Source organism: Haemorhous mexicanus, chromosome 14, assembly GCF_027477595.1.
Source record: "Haemorhous mexicanus isolate bHaeMex1 chromosome 14, bHaeMex1.pri, whole genome shotgun sequence".
In the NCBI taxonomy this organism is placed as follows: domain Eukaryota; kingdom Metazoa; phylum Chordata; class Aves; order Passeriformes; family Fringillidae; genus Haemorhous; species Haemorhous mexicanus.
Window position 1 is genome coordinate 17,038,526 of NC_082354.1, and position 20,810 is coordinate 17,059,335.

General features: G+C 40.4%; 1 protein-coding gene across 2 annotated transcripts in view; it reads left to right on the forward strand.

Annotated features, from left to right (window-relative positions):
- DACH2 (dachshund family transcription factor 2) overlaps window positions 1-20,810 on the forward strand; it is a 241,850-nt gene that overhangs the window by 183,517 nt on the left and 37,523 nt on the right. For both annotated transcript variants that reach the window (XM_059859504.1, XM_059859503.1), the window contains exons 5-7: window positions 1,405-1,577; window positions 12,466-12,601; window positions 14,884-14,964. In XM_059859504.1, the coding sequence (XP_059715487.1) occupies window positions 1,405-1,577; window positions 12,466-12,601; window positions 14,884-14,964 (390 nt within the window). The remainder of the gene's footprint in view (window positions 1-1,404; window positions 1,578-12,465; window positions 12,602-14,883; window positions 14,965-20,810) is intronic.

Consider the following 20,810-nt stretch of genomic DNA (forward strand, 5'->3'; position numbering starts at 1 on the left):
TGCAGGCACTGGAGGGGATTGTCAGAGTGGTTTGAAGAGAGGGGAGATGTATGTGGGCATTGCTTATTGCCTATCATAATTAATATTGGCGTGGATCATCATGTAAAATAGAGAGTGAGTCATTAGACATCACAGTTGTTGATCATGATATGCTCATGTTAAACAGGAATAGTGTGGGAGCTGGGAATATTGCAATTCTGCCTTTCCTGGTGGGCACCATGGTGTTTTTATATCACTGGAGTCAAATTCTGTAGGAATAACATAAGATATGTCAGTCAGTGGCATTTTTTGTTGTTCTGTCATACACCAAAAACTGGCCTTCTGGTGACTGGCCTTCTTCTTTAAAATAGTTTGGATAAACCCAAAATTTGAGAACTTTTAAGCAATAAACATTCTCAATGGTTTGTGGCAATGACTAGCTATATGTTTGTGTTATTTAATACTTGCACCTGAATTTTTTAATGAGGATTTTTTTTCTAAATGTCATTTAGAAAAAAGATAAGACATTTTTTTCTGACAGAGTGGGTCCTGATTTTTGGTTTTTTTTCTGAAAAATTAATTTTGGATGCCCAATAGTGGCTATCTCCAAGTGATCCCTCTAAAGAACTCTTGAATGCACAATAACCTGAACAATTTTTTCAGTGAACTGGTGTCTTGCTCTTTCTTTCCAGTGGAGTCATTACTAAATACAAGAAGTAATACACATGCTGAAATGGATATTAATGAAGTATGAGAATCCAATTCTTGCTAGCAGTAACTTCACCTTTTTGGCAATGTCAAGATCTGCAAGTTGATCCAAATAAATTTCATACCTTCTTAAATTGGTTTATATCCATAGCAGAAGACAATTTAAAGTGACATTTTGAAAATTAAAACCTCTGGCAACAATTTTAACCTCTCATTACGTGTTGCAGTTCACAGACCTTCTGTACAATTGCTCAGTGGTGTCTGTAGTCCAAGCCACAGCCTCCTGGATTCAAGAAATAGAGTATAAGAATTTAGTCTGGCATTGCTGAGAAGTGGTAATAGGAAGAAGTCTTGGTAGGCATGTATGATCAGAAAAATTATTAATAAATATTCATCTGATATGTTGGAAAACATGCAAATTATATGCATGTTTTGTGGGGTTTTTTCTTCATTTCTCTTAACTAAAGAGATCACTAAACTGGCACAGTTTTCTGTCCCTCTCCAGCTGTGTGTTCCTCTCCCCAGCACAAACCAGCCTTTCCTGGGCTACACAGACAATTATCCCCTGTGGAACCCTAGAATTGATTAGATTTCCTGCTCTTGGGTTTGAGTGATGGATGTTGCAGTGGGATGTGAGAGCCTTCAGGGTGTCCCAGTGACACGGTGGATGTTGTGGCCCCTCAGGGTGTCCCAGTGACGTGTCCATGCTCTCCACAGGGATAGACCTGCCCTTCATGATGATGCCGCACCCCCTGCTCCCCGTCAGCCTCCCCCCGGCCTCGGTGGCCATGGCCATGAACCAGATGAACCATCTCAACACCATCGCCAACATGGCCGCGGCGGCGCAGATGCACAGCCCCCTCTCCAGGGCAGGGGCCTCTGTCATCAAGGTAAGGACTCCTCGTGGCGTGCAGAGACCTGCAGTGGTTCTCTCAGCCAGGAGGAGGACGGGGCACTGAGTTCACCCTGCTGCAGCTCCCCTGGGCTGCTCCCAACACTCAGCAATACCCACCACTGCAGCCAGGGAGTTCAGCTGCTCTGATCTGTCGGTGAGTCTGCAGTGTAATTAAAAATGGACTCTGACACTACAGGCTAGAGTAAGATCTCTGAAAGCTTCATAACTCTCCTGAAATGCTGTTTAAAGTAAAATTTAAGAGAAAATGCTGTAGGACATGACGAGAATTCTAGTGTGTTGCAAATCCAGAACAGGTAAATAGCAGAGAAAATTATCACAAGTACCTCAGTGAGGCTGAAGAATAAAACAGGAATTCTAGCAGTGCAAATCCAGAGCAGGTAAATATCTGAGTAAATTATCACAAGTGCTTCAGTGGGTAGAATCTCTGGTAGCCAAACCTGAACCTCCTTCTGGTTGGTTAAAATGTGTTTGTATTTTGAAAGGTTTGTCATAGTCTCTGCCAAGTAGGCTGTTCAGAAAGGTTCTTGCCTGTGTGGAGAGTTGCTGTCCTGCCACACACTCAAAAATGCATTAAAACAAGAAATTTTCAAAATAGAAGTGTGTAGGATCAGTGTTTGTGAAGGATTGGTGTGGTGGGATTCTTTAAAACAGTGTGTCCACTTTTTACTGAGCAAAAATTAAAGGTGTTACCAGTCTGACGTGTGTGTGTGTGTATTTGCATGCACATGTGGGTTTCTTGTTGACAAAGTAAAATGTTGTCAGCTTTGAAAGTTCATTAGTTTAAGCCATTTTTCTTTGGGTTTAAATATATGAGTCTATAGAGCTATCTGTTCTGCAAAGTAAATGTCTTCAATGTTTGTGTTCATTTACACTCATGTATCCCTACCACTCTAGAATCTGACTTCTGAGTTGCTTTGTTCTTACAACTCTCACTGATTAGCTGAACTGATTTGCTCTCATATCTTTATTGTAAAACATCTTAATTTTAGGGTGTCATCATTTTATCATTAAGAAAGTGACTGTTCCCAACACTACAGTCCAGTTGTGAGAATGCATTAGTAAGGCTTGTGTTACACTTTTGGCACAGGCTGGTGCTTCAGGAGATTTTGTTCCTAAATCAAGCAGGGAAAGAAACAAGTGACCAAGCATGTGTTTGTTGTTCATGCCTGTGTGTTCTGACAGCAACATCCTCTCAAGGGGGACAGCAAAATGTCTCTTGTCATATCACTGCAGTAAAATTCTACATCCCTCTGTTGTTGAGGTTCTGGAGAGGTTTATTTTCCTTCTGATTTGCTTTTGGCCCAAAACATCTCCAAAATTACCTCAGATTGTTTCTCATTTTTACTGAAAGTCCACTTCCAGATTAGGGCAAATATTGTTCTGAATGCTTTGCTTTTGTTGACTTTTTTTTTTTTTTTTTCTCTTGGATTCTAGGGAGGCTGGGAAAATTGAGGAGTGACATTTCCCAATAGGATCCCTAGTTAGGATTAAGATGTGTGAAAACTTCTTTTTCATCAGTGTATTTGCACAGTTGTTGGCTAGGTGGAGAAAATACCTCTCTGATATCCAGTTGTATATTAGTTACTGCAAGTCATTAAACTATTAGAAATCAGTTGAAATTCCATTAATTTTAAACCATAACCTTTCCCTTAAGTGTTCAGAGACCTCTTGACAAAACCCTAATTTAAACACAGCAGTGAAATATTTGTAGCAGCAAGTAAACTTGCAGAAGCTTGATTGTATTCTAAATGTTACTAGTATGTCAACATGAAGATTAAAATCTTATTTGTAAACAATGCCAGTCCTTTGTAATTTAAACTGCAGTTTTTGCGGGCAGCTGGGTTTCAGGGTGTTATTTAGCAGGCCCTTGCTGATGGGAGTTACTCATTTACAGCAATTTTTTCCCCAACACCTGCACCAGAGGAGACACAATATCTCCCCAGCAACACAAGGTCTGGCCCTCACTCTGGGGGGAATTATTTCCTCTCATGTTGCTGAGGAAAATGCACCAGTAGTCAACATGACAGAGGCAGAGTGGGCATCCTTTGCTGTGTTACTCTCACCTGTCAAGTGGTGCTGCATCTTTCTCCAGTTTGTCCTGAGTGCTGAAAATGTAGATGAATTTTATTACAGTGTGAGGCTCCTTTTGTCCTTCCCTTCCCTTATGTACAATCATCCAGCACAGAATGATGACCAGTTAACATGAAATTCTTGTACAAAATGAAACATGTAAAACAAAAGAAAAGCAATGCTGTTCCTGCTGTCAGTAATACTTTTATTACGGGACATTATTTAAGTGCATTTAATAAGTACAAAACATAGCTAGTTTTCAATAGAGTGCAACACCAGCCTCGTGTTTTTTACTTAAAATGGGAGAAATGAATCAAATATATTGAGTGTGTGTCTGTTTCCATAGTCTGATGACTAAAATACCACTTGGCCTGTTTTCTATAGGTGTGAGAATCAGCTGCTTTGTAAGGTTTTGAATGAAGTCATTATGCTTTTTATATCACGTTTGCCATTTAGAAATAAGCTGTTCTACCAAGATATGCATGATCAGCAAAGTTAACATTTAGTGCTCCAGAAAGAAATGTCATAACTATGAAACTTGATTTCTCCCTGACAGGAACACCATAAATTAGGAAGGCACAATGGCCAGGCTCACAAAACCTTCTTAGCCATCTCTAACCTGATGTGATGTGATTATAGCAGCACCAGCAGCACTGTGGCTGCAGGTCTGGCAGTGCCCCTGTGATAAATCCAGCCTTACAGGGATTTACTGCACTTCTGAAGAAGCTTGCTGGGTTTGAAACTTGGCTCCAACAGCTCAGGAGAATCTCTGTTATTGAGGGTCTTATATAGCCAAAGCAGAATTTGACAGGGACACTGAGTTCACCACCCTCTCTCTTCTCCCTCCTGCCTCCTCTTCTTGTTATTTCTTCATTTTCAGAGCTGTTCTTCAGCTTGACCTGCTCTGCAGTCCAGGAATGGCCTGGATGCCAAATGAGGATCAGTCTGGGGTGGAATTTGGCTAAGTACACTTGAGTCATGGTTTGGGCAAGAAAGAGCAGTGGATGCTCAAGGCCAGGTTGGGGGAAGCTCCCTGGTCTCATGGAAGGTGTCACTGCACCTGGCAGGGCTGGAATGAGGTGACCTTTAAGGTCCTTCCATCCCAAACCATTTTGTGATTCTATGAATAAATGTAGCAGTTTACTGTTACGTGATAATTTTGTTCCTGAAACTGAGATAAATCTGCACAGTGGCAATATTTTCAGAAGGAAAGTTGGGATGAGGCCTTTACAGAAAAGTACAGAGAGGATTTTTCACTGAAGTTTTTGAAACACTCAGCTCCAGAGAGCAGTAGTTACCTAATGTGAAGATTTTTATTTTACAGTGCACCTGTAACAAATATGACCTTACATGACTAAAACTGTACTGGTTTACAATTCCAGCCAAAGAGCAGGGAGAGGGCAGGGGAGAGGTTTGGGGTGAGGAAAATGAGGGGAAGACTGGCAAGAGCCAAGACTGAAGCTGTGGCTGTGATAATCTTGCCCTGTTCACTGAAAGGCCACTTTCAGATGTCCTTGGGAACAGGCTGGTGGGAAATACGGAATATATGGGTCAGGCGGAGCTTGAAATTCTGGGAACCAAACCCAAAGCAGGGCCTTAAGCTGCTCCTTTTGTGTTAGATATGCAAAGAGTACTGAGAGTAATAAGGCAAAACATCATGCCAGAGATCTGAAACTTATTTTCTCCCAAATTTCCCCTGCTTCTCATTTTACTTACCTGACATATTTTGCACCCTGCTTCTTCCTCTAGCTCACATCTCACCCTCTTCCTCCTCAGGCTCCCTCCCTTTCCTCCTGGCAAACAGCTTCTTTGGAGTGCTGAGGGATGTGCTTCTCCCGAGTAGGAGTAGTTCTGAAAATTGGTTTCCTGCTGTCCATTTTTCTTCTGTTGTCATCCCCTCACGCTTGCTGTATTCCTGCTTTTCTCTGATTTTTTGTGCTCTCATCAAGGTCCCAGTTAGGAATAAATGGTGCTTTTGTTGAGTGCAAATGGGAAACACAGAAAAAACAAAAGAAGTAATTAAAATGCTTTAAAAAAATACAGCATTTTTATTTTCATATTTTGTAATTCCTTGAGAATTCCACCCCAATGCACTTCAGAAACTAATCTGATAAACGGAGCAAAGCATTATTTGTACAGTGGGATTTATCTAGACATGCAGTAGAGACTTCTGAGTCTCCTTCTCTTTGAGTTTTGTTTTTCTCCTGATTTTGTGGGATTGTTAAAGCATTTGTAAAGGGTGTATATGACATGATTTTAAATTCCCTGAAGAGAGTACAGATGGGCTGTGTAATTATTGCTGAGAGGTGCTATTTTTCTGTGTGCTCTACAACTCACATTCATAATATTTACCTGACAGCCAGAAAAATGTGGCCATCTCAGAATGCTCTGAAACACTTCTTCTCACAATAGAAACATTTCCTACTACAGAATTTCTAACATCAGTAATTTCATATCTCTCTGTGCATTCAATCCATTATGAATTGTTTTCAGAATATTGCAACATTTATAAAATCAACCTTCTCTACAATGTATGTGATTTTTCATGTTGTTAGATTTATTCTGTCCTGTTCCATAGCAGGCAGCTGATTGCTGGGTGGGACTAGGATATGTTGGAGGAGTGACATGGGAGACACAGGAGTTTGTTTGCTTCTTAGAAGGTTAATTTTTGTAGCTGTATTTGAGGTGAAGAGGAGTGAGTGTGCAGGTTTGTATCTCTTTATTCACTGATTCAGAGAAATTACTCTGCTGGGAGATGTTCAGATCCTTTCAAATTGCATTAAATACCCTTCTCAACTCCTCCTTTGGAGGGAGGCTGTCCCTCTCCCTGCAGTGCCAAGAACACCTGGCTCCTTACCACCCTTATTGAGATGTTTTAAGCATTGAAAACCTATTTTAAACTTCCAAGTGGAAAAAAAATCCAATCAGAAACATCTCTTTTTGCAGAGCTTGCAAAGGAAAATTGTTAGGCCAAGCACATCTAAGCTCTTAGTTCTGGCTCAGATCTTTTTAGTATTAGCTTAGTAATTTGCATTTGTCCTTAATAACTGATATGGCTCTAATGTAGATGAGGTAGAGCATTTTCATCATTAGTCCTGGGAGTGCCTTTCCTCCCTTCCATGGCAGCACTGGGTGGCACAATTCAGGAGAGGGGCACAAGTACCAAATTCCCACCATGAGATCCTTTCCAGTTTCAGGCACTGTTGTGCTCTCAGATTGAAAGAAAAACATCAAGATCTTAATCCAGGAGTGAAGGTTTCCATGGCTGTCCCAGTGGCTGCTAATTTAAGAAACGGGGAAGAAGAAGGCAGCTCCTGTTTGGCTGTTACCCAACACCATCTGATTAGCTGCACTTCTCTGTTTGGCTGAGCAGCTGGCAATTAATGGATTGATAGGAAGTAGTCACAAGGTAATGAAATTAGTGAGTGAACATCTGGTATTAAAATCAGAAAATGTAGGAGTTTTTATGATTTCTTAAATTCTGTGAAAAAATAATTGCCAGTTGACTGCAACTGAAACAACTATATGTACACAGTGGAAAAAAAAAAGTGCATTTTAAATGGCAAAGTACATATTTTAGGCAAAAGACTTCTCTGTACACTGCAAAAGATGAATGGGATCCAGCTGGCTTTCAGACACACAGATCCTATCTTGGTTTTTAGGCCAGCTGTTTACCTTGTTCATCTCCAGTACCTACAGCAATCACAGGTATTATAAGTAGCTCAGAAGACCAAAAAGGCACCCCAGTCTTTATGTGTGCTCATTTCCAGGGTGGAATGACTCAAAATCCAAACAAAACTGCTCTTCTCTAGCCCAGAAATGGCTGTGGCCATCCTAGTTCTTGTTGGCATCAGTTCAGGTGTAGCACAGCTCCTGCTTCCTGTGGCAGGGATATTCTTTTCCTTGGAAAAGCCTAAATTGAGAAGCCCATCAGTGAAAGACTGTAAACTTGAGAGCAATATTTAAAATCTGCTGGTTGTTAGGATTCAAACAGGATTAGTATCAAGAAAGGTCAATTGGAAAGAAATACGTCTTATTATTAACTAAAAAAGGAAGTGTTAGCAATTCAGTTCTTTGCTGACTGGAATTGTGAATTGTGTTAACTTCTCTTGTTCTTCTCACTTGCTGAGGATGGGATTCAGCCAGGGAGGGGGGAGCAGAGGTAGCTCAGCAGGGAAGTGGGGCTGGAGACTCTGCCTGCCCATCCTGGCTTCACAGACCCCTCCAGGGAGTCAGGCTGTGGTTTCTATAATTGTTTTATTTCTGTGTACTCCATTTTGAGAATATAAATGGAGATCTTGCAACCAATGGCAGGGTGAGGTGTGGCATAGTGGACATCCCTCTGTGCAAGTTAATGCTGGGATTTATTTCTGCCAGTTCCTCTTGTTTTTCCATCATAGCCAACATTAGAAATCTTTTTTACAACTCTTGAAAACTCTAATCTAGGCCTAAAACCAGTAGAATCTCCATTTTACCTTCATTTCCATTTCATTAGATAGGGTGAATTCCAGCCACTGCAGAACCCTGTAGAGTAGAGCAGCAGCACCTCAATTAAATATGAAATATCAAGATAAATGTGTGAATAAAACATCCAGGACTCAGACAAACTTCCAAAACCTGCTTGTCAGCAGTGAAATGCCACTAAATCCTCTAGGAACTCATTAATAGATTAACATTTGGAAGAGTAATTACAACTACATTACAACTAAGAATAAAGAAAAATAAAAAGGAAAATCGAGCAGCATCATTTCTCTAAACTCTTGACATAAAAGGAAGATCAATACTATAAAAAAAACAGAGGTAAGGAATTAAGGTCAAGATGATTATGTCAGAAATAGGTAAGCTGTTCATATATATTTCAAATAAAACTACTCTGTAGTATTTGCTGTTATTGGTGTGGAATACTCCCTCACAGGGAAGGAAAGAGGGATATTGAGCTGAAATCAAGGATCTGTCTGGAAATTGGGTGAGTTCATGACTTCAGTGCCTTTAAGCTAAATCACAACTAAAATCAACAATGTCAAGCTTTGTAGCTGCATTTGCCGAGGCAGAGAAGGACACTGATTTTTAGTGAGACAAATATATTACCCTTCAAGAGGATTAAATACTGGAAAAGTCCTTTTTGAGAATTTATGTTACAGCTCTGTAAAGGAAGGAAAAAAGATGAGATAAAGTAGGTACTGTAGGTAGATAAATAGGTGAGATCTTGAGAAATGTTTTCATTTTTCATAAAATTCTCACAATCTGTAGAACCCTTATGTATAATTCATTCAATTATAACCTGGAATATTAATCTTGTAAATTTATGAATAGGAATAAATATAAATGGTAAAAATATTACTTTACTTAGGAATGTTTTTTTATCACTGTGAGTTTACCTAGTGTGTGACCAGGCTGCCCTGCATGGTGCAGGGGGATCTGAGCCATTTTCAGTGGGGGGAAATATATGAAAAGTAACGAGGTTATAAAATACATAGATGACAAAACAAATGAAGTCATCAATGTGTAAAACAAAATGTTAAGATTTTAGATTTGCAATTTTCCTATTTAAATGCCCTCATTGATTTGTTACAAATACTGTTAACCCTGTGTTTGGAAAATGGTGAGGACATTATCACTTGTGTTCTCATTTGTAATAAAATAGATTAACTTGCTGTGAAATTTTAACTAGGCTGAGACACAACAGTAGCTACCTAATGAACCAGAGCACATTGCTGTTAAGTAGCTAAATAGATGCATACTGATTACAGGACTGAAAAATGGATCTGTTTACCAGCAAAAGAAGAGTCTGCTCATAGCATTATTCATTATAGGAGGGCAGTTCAGCACATTTCCACATAAACATTTAGAAATGGACAATTTCTTGATCCATATGCAGCCTCACATGGTGATACTCCATCCTCATTTGGAGCATATATGGTACAGAGGGAATTTCATCTCCTTTCTTGCTTCTAGGGAAAGCTCTGCTTTCCCAGTGCCTGTACATTGGTGTAACTGGTAAGGCATTAGATGAAATAATCAACTAATTCTCTTAGAAAGTGACTCACTGTGTGATTAGGAAGGACATTTTTATTTGACACTTGTGCATCTGCCTAAAGATTTCAAACCAAGACCCTGAGTCTGAAAGCAAATTACTGCAAGCAGAGATTATTTCATAGTGAGAGACAATGGGAAATGCAGTTACCAGAAGGAGCTAGAATACTTTGCTTTTCCAAATCATCAGCTTTTGAATTACTCAAATAACTTCCATTTAAGATGACATATATGGCTGTTTGTGTGATATCTAAGTGTTAATTCCTAGTCATATTTGTTCATAGGGTTTTTTTGCAGAACAGTTGGCATGTCCTCTCCTTGGCTATTCATTTTCATGGTTGCAGTAGACAATGAAATTTACTTAAACTATGCACTCTTCTGTAAAATTAATCATTTCAAAATGATATCTTAATTGTAAATTGAGTGCTCTTCGTGGTTAAAAGAGAGGAAATAGTGCCAAAGAGGACTGTTAAAACTGAAATCCATGCAAATGAAATTGCAGTCAGTGTTGTAACCTGTTAGCAGGAACCTATTTGGAAGCTATTATTTGCACAAAGGTAAAAAACACACAGGATTTATCCACTCAGGATTGCTTGTGTATGGTTTGTTATTTAGGACAGTACTTTTTGGGGTAAGAATGTGCCTTTCAAAAGCAACTCAATAAGCAGCACATCCACAAAGTCCCAACTCCCTTTTACTCATCTGTTCATCTCAGCAGCCTCCAAACCCTCTTTTTGGAGGCCAAAAGGAAGAAAACACAGGACACTTTAAGCTCAGTGAATTGGATCTTTTTTCTTCTCCCACAGAATTTGAAAACTAATTTGTGTAAAGCCATTCAGTTTTCAAAATTATAAAAACTTGTGACTCAACGTAATAGACTCATATCTGTTAAATATTAGCATTAAAAGTCTCCCTTTCAGGTCTATTAGTTACTGTACATTCATTAAATAACAGATAATTAGTGAAACTGATCCATTGAGGATTAACAGCTATGTAATAGATACACATCTGTTACATGGTTTGGGGCTGGGTTGTTATTTAATGTACAATAACAATCCTATTAAAACCAGCTCTGGTGCCACATTCTCAGCTGCTGTGGTTGGAATTGGGAGATGCCATCCCATGCTCTGAGGAGGATCCAATCTCACGTTCCCTTTGCATAACCCTCAGAAGTATCTGTAAATACAAAGATGACTGTGGCTTAGAGGGATGGTTTTAATGGGAAACAGAATATTCTTGTTGATCTTGCTGGCAGTGTAATTAATGAACTGCCCTGATACATCCAAACAGCAGCTTTTATATCAGGGATTTATAATGGAAAATCTTCTAGGAACCACCATGTGTTTCCCAAAGCTACATTATTGATTCAGGCTTCCACCTAGAAAACTGCATAAAAACTTCAGATGCTTCTGAGTTTATTTTCCAGAGTACACAGTAAATTGCTACCAAGGAGCCAGATTGAATATTCCTAATGAAACATCTTCAGAATAGGTTAGAAAGGAGAAAAGATTGCAAAGTTCCTTGGAGCCAACTTTCCCAGATGGACTCTAGTTGTGATTTTTAGTGAGGTGGAGGCAAGAGAATCTCTTTTTTTAAAAAAAGGAAGTTAGATTTCAGTTCTGGGTTTGCACAAGAAGCAGCTGATTGCCAGGGATAAGGGCAACTCCAGAGGTTCAGGTTCTGGAGTTCTGTAAATTTAACCATTTTTTCTTATTAGTGTCTCTCCCTTGGAAATAGACCTTCAAGGACTTGGATAGAGGTTTTAAAACAGAAGGCACTTCAGGAGAAAAATACCTAGAGTGACTCTAGGTACTGTCCCTTTCAGAAGATTTTAATTTTCTGTTGATTCTGGGAACAGGAATGAAGGGCACTGAAATTTTTAATTAAAAGTATGTGTGTGGAAACAGTGGCTTGAAAGGATCTCAAGTGGTCTGATTATCTCTTGTCTTAAAGATGAATTTTTACTTATGCCTTGTTTGTCTGACCTTCCTAAAGATTTTTACTGATGAAAATTCCATGGCATCTTCAAGCATAGATACACAGAAATGCAGAATTTACTTTACCTTTTTTTTTTTTTTTTTTTATTTCTTACCCTTTTTTTCCCCTCCTTACCTCAAGTACTATATATATTTAAATTAGAGGTAATATCAAAGTTTCTTGTGCAAATATAAATGTGACATTTTGCAAGCAGACTCTCGTTTTGGTTAACCCCTGGTGCTTTTCATGCAAGAGGGAAGTTTGTCCCAGAGCCACAGCATTTATCATTTGTTCAGATGCTGTCCTGAGAAGAAACTGATGTAATTTATTCAGGTACAGATTCTAGTTACAAATTCACAAGTACAGATTCTAATTACAAATTTGACTGCATTTAGTGACAGTTCAGTCCAACTGTGAATTGTTTATTTGAAATGTGACTCATATATGGCAATCTCACTACCTGTGGATTAAAAGTAGTTTGTGAAAGCAACATGAAAGAATATTCTATATGTTCCTACGTGTGAAAAACCTAGAACATAAAAAGTTGCCAACAACAAAAAGGTGGCAAATGATCAGTTAAGCTCAGACACATTGTTAGTAGAAGCCAGTGTTGGTTTTGGCTGTAGATGACTACGCTGCTCTTGGACACGAGTTCTGTTCTCTGTTTACCTCAGCAACACCATTTGTTACCATTACTTTTAAGCCAACCTCACTGTTTTAGCCTGAACCTCGGTGAAACCCGTGGATGAAAGGGCCCAGCTTTGCTTTGCTTCTGTTTGCAGGAGAGGATCCAGGACAGCCCTTCCCCGGCGCCGTCCCTGGAGGACAGCCAGCGGCCCGGCAGCCACGCGTCCTCGCACCCCAGCAGCAGCGTGTCCAGCTCTCCGTCCCAGCTGGACACCACCCCCGACAGGATCGGTCAGTGCCGCCGCCTCGCTCCCCTCGCAGCCCCTCACAGACCCTGGCTCCCCTCACAGCCCCTGGCTCCCCTCACAGCCCCTCACAGCCCCTCGCTCCCCTCGCAGCCCCTCACAGCCCCTGGCTCCCCTCGCAGCCCCTCACAGACCCTCGCTCCTCTCACCAGCCTCTTGCTCCCCTCACAGCCCCTCACAGCCCCTCACTCCCCTCACAGCCCCTGGCTCCCCTCACAGCCCCTCACTCCCCTCGCAGCCCCTCACAGCCTCTTGCTCCCCTCACAGCCCCTCGCTCCCCTCGCAGCCCCTGGCTCCCCTCGCAGCCCCTCACAGCCCCTCACTTCCCTCCAACCCCTCACTCCCCTCACAGCCCTTCACTCCCCTCCAGCCCCTCGCTCCCCTCACAGCCCCTCACTCCCCTCACAGCCCCTGGTTCCCCTCACAGCCCCTCACTCCCTTCCAGCCCCTCGCTCCCCTCACAGCCCTTCACTCCTTTCACAGCCCCTCGCTCCCCTCACATTCCCTCGCGGCCTTTGTGTGCTGGGAACGCGCAGGGAAGCGCTCACTTGAAAGGAAATAACGCAGGAAGTTCACCTCTTGGTTTTTTAGTTAAAGACAGTCTCACGCTTTGTCAACGGAAATACAGGTTGGATATTAGGAAGAAGTTTTTTACAGAAAGGGTGATAAAGTTCTGGAATGCTCTGCCTGGGAGGTGGTGGAGTCACCAGCCCCGGATGTGTTTAAAAACAGACTGGGTGTGGCACTCAGTGCCATGGTTTAGTTGAGGTAGTCATGGACTCAATGATCTTTAAGGTCTCCCAACCTCGTAATTCTGTGAATTCTGAGAAGTTCATCACTCAGCAGAGCCCAGCGCCTCCTCTTGACTTCCTCCTGTGCCACTATGCCCTGCACAGAGGGATCACCCTTGCACCCTTCCCTGGTCCAACCATCTCCCTCAGTGTGCTTGGGTAGGGAAGTGCTGCTCAAGGCACCTGCTGTTTAAAAAGAGCAAGGTATCTTTTTCTCTGCATGTGTGTGAGGAAAGTCACAGATTATATGATGACTTTTTTGTTCCAAAAACCTCCTTGTGCCCACACATTCCTTCATCACTCTGAGGCTGAGGCCTTTCTGGCTTTTTTGGTCCCTCCACCCCAGCTTTCACAGCCTGTGCACTATCGATTAAAATGCTAATTCCGTCTAGAGGAAGTTTAGATCCTATTCTTGGTGCTTCCAAGAGGGATCTAGGGCAAGTCAATTAACATCTCCTCACGTCAGTGTGTGTCAACACTGCTGTCTCCTCATGGCCTGGAGCCCGTGCAGGCATTGCTGAGCCAGATTTAAACCACAGAAGCCATGTACTCCGGGTGAGTCACTGGAGAGCTCCCTCCTATGCACAACCTACCCCTGAGATTTTGGAGTTCTGACCCTGGTCCTTGCAGCAGCACCACAGCACTGCCCAGCACAGTGGATAGAACCTGGATGCTCTGCCTAAATCTGTGCACACACAGGGCAGAGACTGTGGAGTAGTCCCCTTATCTTTTTCCTGTGTAAAATAAGACTGGAAATACACAGGACAAGAAACTTTTAACTTCCTGTAGCAGCAGGGAAAAGAGACTGTTGATGTCTGTATGTAGAGATCTACTGTTGTAAAGATATGGATAAGTATTTTTCATTGACAGATACAAGGATTTTTACTTTTGCAATTATAAAAAAAAGCTCTCTCTAAAACATGGTGATGAAATTTGTAGCAAGTGTCCTCCCTGGAATAACTGTGAGGTCTGTAATTGGTGGATTGCAGAGAAGGAAATGTTTTCATCAAATAAGAACAAAGAAAGAGGCATCCTGAAGTCATAAACTGCAGGTGTTAAGTGAAGAATTCCCTTCAGCACTGAAATGTTGGGGGGTGTTTTGCTGTCACCAGTCAATTTGGGCTATGATCTGGCAATCTGTGGTTTTTATTAAGCTTACTGCTTTATAGATAATTACTAATACTTAATTCTTTAAATGCATTTTTCCCCAAAATGGTTTTTGGGAAGTACTTTTCCCTCTAATTAATTAATTTGAACATTTCATAAGAAATCACATTCATCTCAGTAGTAATTTGTTCTATCTTGGTATCCTTGTCTAATAAACTTGAACAGATTAGCTTTTACTGCATATTTTACTTGGCTCTAAGAGTTAAAATACCAAAATATCAACGAAGAGGAAATATAATTTAATATTTTCTTTTCTCTTAACATTTTTTTACTGACAGTGTTATTTAACTGTACCCTCTGATTTTTTTAGCCATGCTGACCAACAGCAGGGAAGGAGAACTCATTGACCAAGAAACTGGGACCAGCCTAAAAAAAATACAAAAGGAGAAAGGTAAAAATCACAGACTGTTTTCCATCTCAGGCATTTAATTGCACTTATTATGTGTTTTATTCCTTTTTCTCATGTTCTGCATATGCAATGACATTATATTACTAATTTAAGAGAACTAAGTGCCTAATTGCAATGAATAATGTATCCAGTGAACTCACATGGAAGTGTAAGCAATGAGAATGTGGCTTCTCTCTGTTTATATAGCATGAGGGTAATATTTTGCAGGTCTTTTGGCTCAATTATTTATGAAGTTCCAGGCAAATATTTGATCAGTCATGTGCTATTGTTTGTTTGCCTTCAGGGGATGTGTGTGCAGACTGCTCTGGGTGAGCAATACAATTTTATATTGTCCCACCAGTGAGGGGCAGCAAGGGAGGAGGTGATGTTTGGCCTGGGGGGATTCTCCTGTAGGCAGGGAAGTGCTTCCTCTGCTGAGATCTCCTTGCAGAGGTTCTTGGGTGCTGGAAGATGTGAATACTCAGGGATTTATTCTGGGGAAAAAACTGCAAAGAGATGTTGAGGGGGGTAGTGAGGTTTTAGACTGAAAAAGATGTGAAAGGAAAGAAGGAGAAGGAAGAGACAACATAAGCTAAATGTTCTTGTAAGTCTACTGAGAATATTTGTATTTATCATCATAAACGAAAGCACAAACTGATTTATATTTTGGTTGAGGTGATTTTCATGTATTTTCAGAGGAAGCTAAAAGGCAGGCATAGACCATTTTATGGGCTACTCAGAAGAGAATTTGGGGCCCCTCCATGCCCTGTGGTTCCAGAGTTATATAAAATTATTTGAGCAGTGTCAGGGTTTTGTACGATCAGCTCTATTCCTTAGAGGTCTGTGACTGATCCAGTCATGGGTAGGAAGAGCCTGAAACTTCCTCCTTATCTTTTGTATTTCTGTACTCAACTCTCCTTGAAGACAGAAGCTGTTTTCTATTCACTGGTTTTTCTGGACATTTAAGCACTTTCCTCATGAACCCCAAAAGAGCCCTTGTGTGCCATTCTGAGGTAATTTTCTGTCTGGATCATCCTGCTTAAATCCTTCCCTCTTGACTCCTGTTGACATTTACAGAAAGTTACCAGCCATACCTTCACTCCTAAGATTTAAAAATTACATTTCTGTAGTAATTGCATAGTGAGTATTTAATCTAAGCCTGAAAGTGCAGTTGATTATAATTCTGTTGAACTGTACATGGTTTCTTGCCACATGTTCAGTAATTTTTCAGTGAAACAATTCAGTATCCTGTGGGGTTCAAAGATGCAAATCATGTACTTCTTGGTAGTAGCAGTTCTGTCACTCAGGATGGATGAAGGAAGGTACAGTTTAAAAATCTGAAAAAATAATTCAGAAATCCCCAAAGCGAAAATAATTGAACCTCCACCACCTGTGAACCCAATTCCCAGGCTTCTGTGATCATTCCTTTTAACATGGATGAAATCACAAAGATCTGATGCTAACAGTTTGTGTGGCATAATTCTCCTTAAGATTAAAGTTGTGTAGGTTTATTCATTTCCTAGTCTACATTTTTGCATAATTTCTTTAATTGATTAAGTACTGGGAAATACGTCTTTATACATGTGTTAGTTCTGCATGCACTTAGGGGATGTTTTTGGAATTAATTTAGTGAGCAGAGATCCACCTGCATCAGAAAAAAAATGTTTCAAAATCATGAGACATTTTAAAATATTATTTTAGAGATAGAACAAAGCTTCTTTTCTGCTTGGTCTGCAGATGTCAAATTTTTCTCAGAAAATATGAGAATGAGAAATTTATTTTTTGTTGTCATGTACAGATGTGATTTTTCAAGTCATCCCATGGCTCCAGAACCAGAACCTTTTGATGACATTATAGTGGGACTAATACAGAAATTGTAAAGGCACCAACATTTATATCCAGGATTCCAAGCTGATGGTGCATTAATCAGTGGGACAGACCTGTACTGCACTTTCTGTAGCAACCACTGGGGTTAGTCCTCAATGATTTGTCCCAGTCCTGTGTGGATTCTTTGTTCCTAATACTGTTACTGTTTTTCTCTGTAATTATTTTGGGCTCAATTATGTTGAGTGGTTTAGAGTCAGGTGTGGACAGTGTGAGGAGTGGGATCTGTGCTGCCTTGCCCTACAGAAAACATCCATGTAATTTGTATACAGAGCAAGCTTTGTTTTTCCAAACCTGCCATTGCTCTTACCAAGGCGAAATATATTCACCATGGAAAAGATTTTCAAAGTTATTAAGAAGGAATGTAGTTAAAATAAAAGTATCAACATTTATTAAGTATGACAAGTAAGCGGTTTATACAACCGTGGCAAACATATGTTTTCACATCTGTTTTGAGTAATATCATCATGATTTTAAAAATGATTTATAGCTCTGCAGGCCATAAAATGCCAGCTTTGCTGTAAGTTGGAAGTTTTCAAACAACAAAGAAATTATTGAAGGCATATATTGAATGTGTGTTTGTGTTATACACCTTGACATAAATTCACAAAGCTGAGCTCTCTACAACAATTAAGATAGCAACAATTAAAAATTAAGGAACTCAAATTTATCAGGAGTACTATTTATTGAAATATTAGCATTAAAAAATGATTAAAGTTACTGTAATGATTATAGATAAAATATCCCTCAGGATATACAGGTTTTGTTTTCCATGTTCCATTTTAAGTGATCTCAGCAACAGACAAAAATGTGCCACTTTGTTCTCATCAAAGTAATTTCAAGGTAATTAGGGCTGAGGAGAGCACGGCTTCACAACAGTGCTTCTTTAAAAGACATTTACTATGAGGTTGTTGCAATTTCTGTGATTTGTTTGGATGTTTTGGTGGGGCAGAATTTCCAGAATTGGTGGTTGTCTCATTGCAGAGCATTTAGTGCCCAGTTACAGCTGTACCTGTAAGCTTTTTGAAGGAGAAATGCCATTAAATCTCAATTACTCTGCTTCTTTTCATCATCCTTTTAGAGGAAATATGGTCAGATTTAACATTAGAGGGCAACAAAGTCAAACATCTTTGGTAGTCTGCATGGTTTGGGGTCTTTTTATATATATCTAAAATTGTTTTTACTGCATGGATTGCATACAGTACTATATTTTTGTCAAATGCCTTTTTCTGTCATGTTACACCAGCATTTTGCCTGTGCATCTATTTCTGAGTGAAAAACATATCAAGAGTAATCTGCACTTTATTTTGAAATCACTTGTGCAAGGAAACAGTTACAAACCCCCCCTAGAACACAGCCCACATTTTACCTGCACAATTACTCACAGAAACTACACTTTAAATTCATCTGCTTCAATACATATCCTGGAAAAAATCTCTATTGTGTGGGGTAGGATTGTGTTTGACACAGCCCTGTATAGGCTTTACAGAAAGCTCCATATGAGTTCTGGCATTAGGAAGGTGAAATGAGCCAGAAAAGAATTTGGCCGTGCCTTCCAGCCGGATTTAGATGCTGGTACAATTATTCTGTTTGACTGCATGACAAGAAATATTTCAAACTCCTCACACAGGCTGGAGCAGTAAAAGGCACTGGCCCAGCTCTTGCCACAGTGAAATCAGTGGGGATGTACAGGATGTCTTCAGTGGGAACAGTTTGACCAAAGCTTGGTCTTTTGGAAGGTTTTCCCTCCAGCTCGTGCTCCTGGTTGTTAACCAGACATGGATAGCATGTTCACAGGGGGTTTGGGGTGCAAACCAGAGGAAAATATTGTGGGAAAATTCCATTAATGACAGTATTGTCAGCCTTACCCACTGTTTGTGCAGTCTGTGAGTACAAATAAATAAGATTTTTGCTGAAAAGGGGGCTTGGCCTGCACTCCCAGAGCAGCCTGGGGGCAGTGCTCCCTCCTCCAGCCCAACCTGCATCTCCAGAGCCCAAATCCAGGCTCTGGGGCTGCCCAGCACGTGGTAGTGTCCAAACTCTGCATCTGGCAGCTCTCCCTTCCCAGTTTATTAAAGAACACCTCTTCCTTTATTGCTTCAAGGAAAGGGGAATTTTGCACCATTTCTGTCCGCTGAGTGAAATATTTTCAGATGGCCAGAGACCACGGTAATGAAAGAATAACCATATTTATTTATTGGATTTCATTAGCAGAAAAGAGGGTTTATGCTGTTTAAATTAATCACTGCCAAAGGACTGGGCTACTCAGGATGTGAGGGGAGGAGAATGAGCAGGTGCAGAACACCTGAAACAGCAACAGGCTGGTGGGGGCTGTGCTCCAGAGAGGGGACTTTCCCAGCAATTAATCTGAAAGCATCCAGATGGAAAAGGGAAGGAAGGAGAAGGAGAACAAGGAGCACGAAGCTGAACCACACAGTGGCTGTGCAAAGTGTGCAGGAGGTGCCAGCACCTCACATGGTCTCTGTGCTGCTTGTTTGACTTGTCAGTACTGCATCTTAAAGATATAATGAGAAAAAAAGCTGTTTTCTTCACAAGTGTGTTCATGAATACACGAAGAACTCCCCAAATCAGGAGTGAAACCATGTTCATTCTGGTGTTTGAGTGTGAGTATCACAACCACAGGGTCTGTGACACACTTCAGCAGTGGGTGCAGTAGTACATGAATTTAAAGGTTTCTTTTTCTCAAAGCCTTGAGTGATATGCACAGTGTAAGTGTCCTCTGGATAAGTTAGAGATATTTTTACATTTTCTATCTTCAGAGAATACTGAAAGATTAGAAGCACAGTGCCTTCTGGGTGGAGGTATTTTCCACAAGTGTTTTTTTGTTGTTAAATTTAACCTACAAGTGAACTGACAGCTGTTAAAAAGGTGGCCTAATAGTAGATGTGATTGTCTGTCAGTCATCAAATCCAAAAAACCCCAAACCCATAAAACCAAGGCAAACTCTATTAACACTTAGATTCACAAAATGTAAATAATTCATAAAGGTAAAGCTTTAATTTTTGAAGTGTCTGTACTCATGATGTTATGATTGTGTGCTTAACCACTGCTGAAAGATTTATAAATATAAAGGCAATTATGCAAGAGATGCTAGTGAAGTACTCCAAGGTCACACCTTTTACATTAAGTTTATATTAGAGCTTTATTTGCAGAATTATTTTTAGGAATGCTCTTTTTCTGATGAGTAAAATACCTACTTCAGAGTTAGCTTGCCAGATGGGCTAAGGCAGTTTCTTGCATTGATATATAATTTATTAATATGTTTAATTTATTAGATTTCAGTGACTTTAATGTACCACCGTCTAAACACTACAAATTATGAATCTGTATAAACATGGTGAAATAATGAAATTTTCTTTACTGAAAAGGCTTTGAAACAAATTTTTAGTAAGGTATGCATTCATGTCAGTCTGTGCAATAAAATGGGCAAAAAAGAGGGAGATCAGGAAGCTACTCTTCAGTCTCTTCAGGGACATTCCCACTTCTCCTCCAATACTGTGAATTGCTTTATGTAGCCTCATCTGAGCTAGATCAAGTTTGAAAAGTATAAAAAGAGGAGAAGAACTGTTGATTTTCACCCAGTGACCTAAGAAAGCTTTTGGATTAGGCCCAGGAATCTTTTCCTTAGCACTGGTCTTAAAGCTGACCTGCTGGATTCTCTGCTTGGTGTCAGCTCTGGTGCAAAGTCATTAACCTGAGACCTGCAGTTGGTGACATTTTTAATGTCTGTGAGTTATTTAATAAGTTTGCCTTCAGTCCTCATTATGAGCAGTAGGATGTGGACAATCTGTGTCCTGAGAGGTTGCTGAATGTTTTTGTCATTCAGAAATCCTTGTGATCTTGGGGAATGCACCAGCAGGGGCTCAGCCTCCCCTGCCTGAGCGCCGAGCCTGCTCAGGAGCACTGTGCCCCTGCATTTGTGTGCCCAAGTGTACAGCTGTGCA